Raw genomic sequence first — 8,945 nt, forward strand, 5'->3', positions numbered from 1 at the left:
CCAACACACTAAACTGCAGAGAAAACGGAAATGTCGCATTTTCTAAAACGCGTAGCACAGAAATGGGAGGAGAATCTATGAGGGTTATTTACGAAAGGCAAATCCACTTTGCACTACTAGTGCAAAATACAAGTGCAAAGGGCACTTGGAAGTGAAGTCGCTGTAAATCTGAGGGGTAGATCTAAAATGAGGGGAAGCTCTGCTGATTTTATCATCCAATCATGTGCACGCTAAAATGCTGTTTTTTATTTTCCTTGCATGTCTCCCTCAGATCTACAGCGACTGAACTTCCAAGTGTACTTTCAGTGCAATTTTAAATGCACTTTGCACTTGTAGTTTTCACTTGTGGTGCGAAGTGGGTTTGCCTTTCGTAAATAACCCCTAATGTACTCCCACACATCACATGTGCCAAAAAGTGCAGCACCATGCAGTTTGGTGCGGCGTGATTTTTCAGAATGGTGCAGGCACCTTTTTTTGCTTGTTTTACTGTGGCCGCAGGTGCTTTTCAAATACATTAATTCCCAGGTATTTCATTGTAGAGACTGAAAGATCGATCTGCGCTTTATGGTGGCCATATGTGGCCTGATACAACTGAACAACTGATGTCCGGTTTGACAATACAATTGGATCAGACATCGATCATGTGAGACAAAAACAGCATGGATGAGTGACAGTATGGGAGTTATTTACTAAAAACTGGAGAGTGCAAAATCGGGTGCGGCTGTGCATGGTAACCAATCAGTTTCCGGGTTTTATTGTCAAAGCTTAAATGAACAAGCTGAACTTAGAAGCTGATTGGCTACCATGCACAGCGGCACCAGATTCTGAGTGCTCCAGTTTTAGTAAATCTCCCCCCATAGTGACAGTTTTGATCGATTGGTCATGGCTAAAAAAAAGTGATTGCAGGAAGCTGATTTAGCCCTGGTTCACATTGATGCGATTTGGCATTGATGCGATTTGGCATGCCATTTGAAATGTCAAATGGCATGCCAAATCGGCGGCAATCGCACCAATTCCCAAAGGTAGTTTCTGTAGTACTTTTGGTGATTTCGGGGTGCGATTTCCATTGACATCTGTGCAGAACCCTGCACAGATGTCTCTGAAATCGCCCCGGAAATCAGAAAGGACATGCGGGAAGGAATGAAATTGTGCGAGTTCAGCTGAACGCACATGATTTTATTCCCACAGTCAGTGTGAACCATGGTGGAATTTCATGTCTATACATGTAGAACAATCGAATGTGATACACAAGGGTGTAAAAAGCACCACTGATAGACTCTGTACGGTTGATGTTTTTCCGCCACAACCGATCAACCCAAAAACGTCACTATCAGACACTCATTCCTTAGCCATGTCATTCATATCTTGCATGATTGATGTACAGTTTGATCGTTTTGTCCAATCGGACATCGATCGTTCCACTTTATCACGCAGTGTATGGCCACCATCACCAGCATTCATCTGATTTTGTAGCAGAAGCAGGAAAATTCCTGAAGACGGAGTCAGCTCCCCAATGTACATAAATGGTTAAACCAACGCAGGACAAAAAGCAAAAGGCCAGCTGGTTATGTAACCAATCACGTCTTCACATACTAAAAACTGCGACGGATAATTTCCAGCAAGTTGCGTAATTTTTGCAGCCTATAGAAACCCTCAGGATGGTATAACGAATTAATAAATAAAAGGTACATTTGCCCCATAAATTTTTCGATCACGCATGGAACGCCATTCCCATTTTATAAAACAGCCTATCTTGTGTTTTGCGCATTTCCAGCGCAACTGAACCCGATAAATTTGACCTTGCAGCTTCACAGCCATTGCTAGGGGCCACTCACCATTTCTCCATGGCGACCTTGAGTTCGGCGCAGGGATTTGCCGCCACCGCCGCGCTCCCTTCCTCCACGGTTGGCACTGATGCTTCGCTGGCGCTGTCGGACATGTTGTTGGATGGCGGGGTGTCGCTGGGAAGAGCTGGAAGCAATCGGATGCAGCTGGATCGTTGTGAGTGGATTACGTGTGGGCCCCCCCCTCTTGCAGGTCCCTATGTGTGTGTTGCAGGCAGTGGACTGAAAGAATTTGTGTCACTCAGACAGGAGGTACAGTAAAGCCTGCCCATTTCTAGGGAGGGGAGATAAGAGGGCGCAGGGAGGGGGGCGGCTGCAGGGCTCTTCTCTAACTTGGCTTCAGCTCATTCATTAAAAAAAAAAAAATGTTGGTTGGGATCACCGATGACCTTTTGGTTTGATAGATCTTCGAGATCCGTGAATTAATCAGTAACAGATCAGTCTGGGACACGGCGTAAGGATTGCACAATACACGGTGGTGTCACTGCAAAACTTTCTGTGCAATAAACAAGCAAACAAGACATGTGTCACTGATTAAGCCGGCCATACAGGATACAATCTGATTGGTCGATTTACACTCTAATGCCAAAAGTATTGGGACACCTGCCTTTACACACACATCCCAGTCTAAAGCCTCGTACACACAATCGGATTTTCCGACGGAAAACGTTCGATGACAGGCTGTTGGCGTAAAATCCGACCGTGTGTACGCTCCATCGGACAATTGTTGTTGGATTTTCCGCGGACAAATGTTGGATGGCAGGTTTGAAATTTTCCGCAAACAAATGTCTGTTGTCGGATTTTCCGATCGCGTGTACACAAGTCCGTCAGACAAACGTCCAAAGTACAAACACGCATACTCGAAAGCAAGGACGAGCCAGAAGCGGTCGGTCTTGCAAACTAGCGTTCGTAATGGAGAATTAACATTTGTGACGCGGCAAATGATGAAATCTCGAAATGCAGCGCACAATTCTCTTCTTTAATGGGATAATAATGAAGCTGCTTTGCTGGTGATACTGATGGAGTTATTGCAAACAAATTCTCAAAGGCTTTTTTTTTCTAGTGATATCAAGAATAATATTATTATGTTTTTGTTTTTGTTTGGGCAAGTTACCACAACACCATTATCCGGTAGTTTATAAGATCAAAGATACAACTATGTTGGTGTCTCTTGTCAGTTTTACATTGTATTTTATAAAATGTAACTTCCTACTCCCAAACTGTCATTTAAAGTAAAACACATAGCCAAGTATTATTCTCCACATTTTTTTTATTGTGCATTAAAAAAAGAAAACAAATAAAATTAGACATGCTATCTGCCAATGGAACTTAACCAAAAAGTGCATTCTATGCATCCAAAAATATAGAAAATATACCAAATCAAATCATTATTCCACCAAAAAAATAATGTCAAAGCAATAACTCCAAGGCCAATAATAAATAACACGTCATCTCCTCCGATTCCGCAACATGGCTGGTTGACGAACGGCCGTTCATAAACGAAACGAAAATGCGAAATGAAAAGCGCAAATCAACACTCACCAAACTTCTACTAACACGAAATTAGCAGAAGGAGCCCAAAGGGTGGTGCTAAAGAGCTGAAAAACAACGTAGTACGTCACCACGTTCGTGATTGTTGGCCAACAATTGTGTGGCCGTGTGTATGCAAGACAAGTTTGGGCCAACGTCCTTCGGACAAAATTCCACAATTTTGTTGGTGAACACTCCGATCGTGTGTACGGGCCTTTAGTCTGTAGGGTTCAATATTGAGTTGGCCCTCCCTTCCCAGCTATAACAGCTTTAACTCTTCTAGGAAGGCCGTCCACAAGGTTTAGGAGTGTGTCTATGGGAATGTTTGACCACTCTTCCAGAAGCGCATTTGTGAGGTCAGGCACTGATGTTGGACGAGAAGGCCTGGCTCACAGTCTCCACTCTAATTCATCCCAAAGGTGTTCTATCGGGTTGAGGTCAGGACTCTGTGCAGGCCAGTCAAGTTCCTCCACCCCAAACTCGCTCATCCATGTCTTTATAAACTTTTCTTTTTGCAGCGGTCCAAATCATTTGGTGGAGGGGGGATTATGGTGTGGGCTTGTTTTTTGGGGGTTGGGCTTGGCCCCCTTAGTTCCAGTGAAGGAAACACTTAAGGCTTCAGCATACCAAGACATTTTGGACAATTTCATGCTTCCAACTTTGTGGGAACAGTTTTGGGGATGGCCCCTTCCTGTTCCAACATGACTGCACACCAGTGCACAAAGCAAGGTCCATAAAGACATGAATGAGGGAGTTTGGGGTGGAGGAACTTGACTGGCCTACACAGAGTCCTGACCTCAACCCGATAGAACACCTTTGGTATGATTTAGAGCGGAGACTGCGAGTCAGGCCTTCTCATCCACATCACTTCCTGACCTCACAAATGCGCTTCTGGAAGAATGTTCAAACATTTCCATAGACACACTCCTAAACATTGTGGACAGAAGAGTTGAAGCTGTTATAGCTGCAAAGGGTGGGCCAACTCAATATTGAACCCTACGGACTAGGACTGGGATGACATTAAAGTTCATGTGTGTGTAAAGGCAGGAGTCCCAATAATTTTGACAATATAGTGTAGTTGATGTTAGATCTAAATAAGATAGTACAATCAGATTGTATAGCATATGGTCAGCCTTGGGGTCACCATACTCATTACAATCTGACCATACAATCTTTGAACAGTCAACCAAAATAATAAGAGGACCTACCTAATATAGCCAGTTCAACCAGTCAAGCTTACACTAATAGTTGTTGGTACATCTAAAGGAGATTGTACAATCAGGCTGTAACATGTGCGGTGAGCTGTAAGTCAACAGCATTTTTACTGGTGTGTGTGCAATCTACTTGCCATGCTCTACCGTCTTTGGTAAAATAGGCTTGGCCCAGCCCAATAGAACTTTCAGTTTAAGTCAACTAAATACATTCCAGGTGCATCAAATCAAAAGGCGTGCAAAGTACAACATCCTACAGTTAATTTTCTTTCGATAGCAGCCACAGTCTGAGTAGAAAACCCAGTGCCTTGCCAGCATTCTGCAAAGAAGGGTTCTCGCTCTGAGTTTGGAAGCAGTGGTCTCTCTGCAGAGGTCTGACACACCCTATCCCGAGTCAGAGTTAGAACTCTCCAATCAGCATGGAGCACCTGATTCAGCAAAAAAAAAAGCTTGTCCCTTGCCAGGATGCTGCAGAGAAAGGTCTTGCTCTCTGTATGGAAGCAGTGATCTCTCTGACGAGATCCAATACACCCCCTGTTGAGTCAGACCTATAGCAAAGTTTAAGCTCCCTGCTGATTGGAGAGCTCTGTTGTGTTGGGCCGCTGCAGAGAGACCACTGAGAGGGCAAGGGTTCTTCTCTGCAGTGTGCTGGCAGGGGACAGGCTTTTCTACTCAGGTTGTGGCTGCTTTCCAAAGAAAACTCTTGTTAGAAAAGGAGAAGTTCTGCTTGTTCGCACCCTCCTCCCCTCCACTGCTACATTTGGATCTTTTTTGGGGGGGGGAGCGGGTACCTGGTTTTGACAGGTAGTCGTTCCCTCTTCTGGCTCAGATCACCGCGGCGATCTTTGTCGGAAGTCTGCCCCTCCCACATCACAGGTCCCAGAAGTGTACGGGACCATTCACAAGGCATAGAGCAGCTCGCACATGTGCAGTAGGAAGCTGGTTGTGAAGCCAAAATGCTTTACTTCCTGTTTCCCCTACTAGAGATGCTGGCGCCTGTACCCAAAGGTGATTGAAGAATCAAGTCTGGTGAGGACAGCACAGGATCTCTGGACAGGTAAGTGTCCTTATATTAAAAGTCAGCATCTACAGTATTTGTAGCTGCTGACTTTTTTTGGGGGGGGGGGGGGGGCTTGAGCTCGGAGCTCTTCTTTAAAGTACATCTAAATACAGAACTTAGTTTTGGGTTAAGTGGGGAAGAGTTGAAACCCCTGTTTGGTTTTTATTGCTGTTTTTGTACACTGTTGGGAGATTCACCCTCTCTATTCTCCTGATATCCATTGTCTCTGGGATGGAAAGTGATGGAAATTCCAAAATAATACTGTTGCCACTAGAACAGGAGGTGCGGGAAATCTTCCAATGGGGACACCTGTCATGGTGACAACTGTCTAGCTTGCTGTTGTGTTTCCAGGACAGGAAAGAACAGAAACATTTAATGTGTCTGCAGCAGATCTTCTCAGAGGGTTCCTAGCAGGCTAGCTTATCAATAGTGAAATAATACGAAGACTGCTATTTTACCCCTTCTGAAAATGCTAGTTTCCTGGCTGTCTGTGGTTTCAATACGTTCTGAAACACTGCCCTAAACAAGTATGAGTTAAGTCAGGAAAGTCCAAGTCAGTGAATCTAAGTAACTCAAATTCTTTGGATCAGCTTAACAGCCAGGATACAAGCATTTTCAAATAATTAAATAGCCTCAATGATTTCTCCATATGTATTTTAGTGTACAAGACCAGTGCCCTCTGCTGGTATTAGCTGGTAATGCATGCTTCACTCTGTCCCTGGAAGTCACCTCTATAGACCGACACAGTGTTCCAAATAGAGCAGACATCCATACAGTATGTAATCATTTACTTACACCCCCAGAAATGAAAGTTTATACATAGTTTATATAATGCTGTTCCCACCATGTTAGTTCTCATGAATGCAAGTGGTAGACCGTAGACAAGGAGTTTGCTTTACTAAAACTGGAGAGTGCAAAATCTGGTGCAGCTTTGCAAGGTAGCCAATCAGCTTCTAACTCCAGCTTGTTCAATTAAGCTTGGACAAACAAATAATAAAACAAAAAAAAAAAAAACTGGAAGCTGATTGGTTTCTATGCAGAGCTGCATCAGATTTGAGTAAATCAGCCCCAATGTCTTGTATGGTGTGAAGCAACAAGACAGAGCAGCCAAGGAGCAGGAATGTGAGACAGAAGGATACCGGACCTACAATACAATACTGCCATGACCCCAGGGGGTCTCCCATAAAATGATACAGGGGCACATCAAATCATTGTTTAAACTGTAATCTTCATTCGACAAGACTTGTGCCACATCCCATCCTTTCCTTTCCATAAATCTAAGAAATCACATATATTTAATACATTTAATAAAATCAGAATTTGTTTGGAGCACAGACTAATATCATGAAAGATTTATTAATATAAATGACATAGAACATTCTATAGTTTATCAGAACAGCTAGGCCTATACCAGACAGACAAGTCATTTACAGATTAGAGTCAGGGATTTCAAGCTTTGTGTCTCTATTTAAAAAACAGATTCCTACATGTTGGCCTTCGTCTCAGTGTATTGCCCACTTTGAGTCCACTCGGATGGGGATGTGTATTTCTCTATGGAGTGGGATAATTCTGTTTTCAGCGGCGGGCAGTGCCATGCGAGGTGCCTGGAAGTGCAGACGTCCATCCCTGGACATGGAGCACAGCACGTCCTTGGGGTTCACGTCTTCAGGGAGCTCAGCTTCTCTGTGCAACTCTCTGTGTTCATGAACAATTCTGCCATCTGCTGTCTCCTTTTTCTCGTCATGTTTTGCTGTCACGATCAGTTTCCTTCCTTCCGTCTTAACAGTCAGTGCGCCCGGAGGAACCTGGTCCACATCTAGGGAGAGCTCAAAGTTTCCATTTCCATTTCCATTCCACCGTCTGCTGAGGAGCATTCCTCTGGGGGTGGAAAGGCGTCTACTCTGAATTGCCCTCTGTCCTAGGTCAAGGTGGTGAGGTGGGATTTGGCACTCCCGCTGCATCCATTCCATCCTTCTCTCCACATCATACTGCATTCTTTGTAAGTCATCTTGAAGCTGTTGATGAAGGATCTCCACATCATGGCTTAGATTGAAGTTATGGATCTCATGGTTGGGCTGAAAATGGCTGGAACGGAACATCTCAGCTAAGTTGCCCTTGGAACTTCTGATCAGGTTGGATGGAGAGAATCAATTTGGTGAATCTATTCATGGTCTAGCTGATCTATCCCTGGCTCCTTATATACTCTGCTACCTGAGCCGTGACCTAATCTGCTCTCTGCATGTGGTGAGAAAGGGAGGTGGTGACTTGTACCACATGTATAATTAAAGAGATTACACTGTGGGCACTACCCAGATGTCTTTCTTGAGAATGTGGCAGAACCACAACTTGGACCATTGTGTAAACTCACTAGTCAGAAATAAAACATGAAGGGTAGATGGGTGGTGTTGATTCCAAAAAAAAATGATTAAAAAAATGGAGGGTAGATGGGTGGTGCTGATTACCCAGAACTGTGATATGGTGGTGTTGCAATAGTGTTTGTACACATAGTTGGACACTTTCCAACACTAGAGAGTCCAAAAGACAAACTTATTCTGGTATAATGAAGACTGCCATTGATATCGCTTCTTGGCCTTTTGGCTAAGATCAAGTGTAGTATCTGCTCTTTGCTATTTGCTGAGTTTTCAGGAGCAGAACTCTGGTGCCCTTTGTATAGGGATGGTGGCAGCTCCAGGTAGCAATTCCTCATATCATAGGTAGTCTCCTTCCCTCCTAGGTTGATTCTGGCCTAGTGCACCAGGCTTATCCTCAGATGTAGGATTGCTCTTCTTTTTGTGTTTTGTGTTTATTAAAAGTCAGCAGCTACAAAAAAAGTGTGGCTGCTGACTTTTAATAAACACACTCACCTGTCTTGCGATCCAGCTATGCGGCCGCCCGAACCCTCGGTTCTCTCACTCGGTTCTCTGTGGCCAACATCACAAGTGTGGTCACCCGACTGTGAGAGCTTGCGGCTTCACAGTTGGATGCGCTGTGCATACACGAGTCCTGCTGCACCTTCTCAATGGCCAGGCAATCTTCTGGGACCTGTGACGTGTTCCAGAGGATTGCAGGGAGGAAGGGGGAGAGAAAAACTTCCGCTCGAGTCACCTAGGCAGCCCGAGCGGAAGTGGGAGCTGGGTACCTGTCAAAACTAGGTACCCACGCCCCCCCTAAAAAAATGACATGCCAAATGTGGCAAGTCAAGGGGTTAGGAGTCCTTAAAGTGGAAGTTCACTTTAAGTGCTAATTTCTTATGGAAAGGATGGGGCTGCTCTTGTCTGGTCAGACACTGGGGAGTGCAAG

The 8,945-nt window shown here is 44.5% G+C and overlaps 1 protein-coding gene, 1 long non-coding RNA gene and 1 pseudogene across 2 annotated transcripts in view; 1 reads left to right on the forward strand and 2 right to left on the reverse strand.

The window, feature by feature from the left end:
• Window positions 1–2,111, reverse strand: part of LOC141111154 (uncharacterized) — a 50,033-nt gene extending 47,922 nt beyond the window's left edge. Inside the window, exon 1 of the long non-coding RNA XR_012236390.1 lies at window positions 1,836–2,111. This is a non-coding gene — a long non-coding RNA (uncharacterized lncRNA). The remainder of the gene's footprint in view (window positions 1–1,835) is intronic.
• Window positions 2,112–6,853: 4,742 nt separating this feature from the next.
• LOC141111155 (heat shock protein 30D-like) lies at window positions 6,854–7,899 on the reverse strand. Its single transcript, XM_073603197.1, has one exon. It carries the CDS (start codon window positions 7,742–7,744, stop codon window positions 7,148–7,150), a length of 597 nt encoding a protein of 198 aa, XP_073459298.1. The 5' UTR covers window positions 7,745–7,899; the 3' UTR covers window positions 6,854–7,147.
• A 324-nt stretch (window positions 7,900–8,223) lies between these two features.
• On the forward strand, window positions 8,224–8,455 carry LOC141111602 (U2 spliceosomal RNA; annotated as a pseudogene).
• The last annotated feature ends 490 nt before the right edge of the window (window positions 8,456–8,945 follow it).

The sequence above is a fragment of the Aquarana catesbeiana genome, linkage group LG10 (assembly GCF_042186555.1).
Source record: "Aquarana catesbeiana isolate 2022-GZ linkage group LG10, ASM4218655v1, whole genome shotgun sequence".
Classification (NCBI taxonomy): Eukaryota; Metazoa; Chordata; class Amphibia; order Anura; family Ranidae; genus Aquarana; species Aquarana catesbeiana.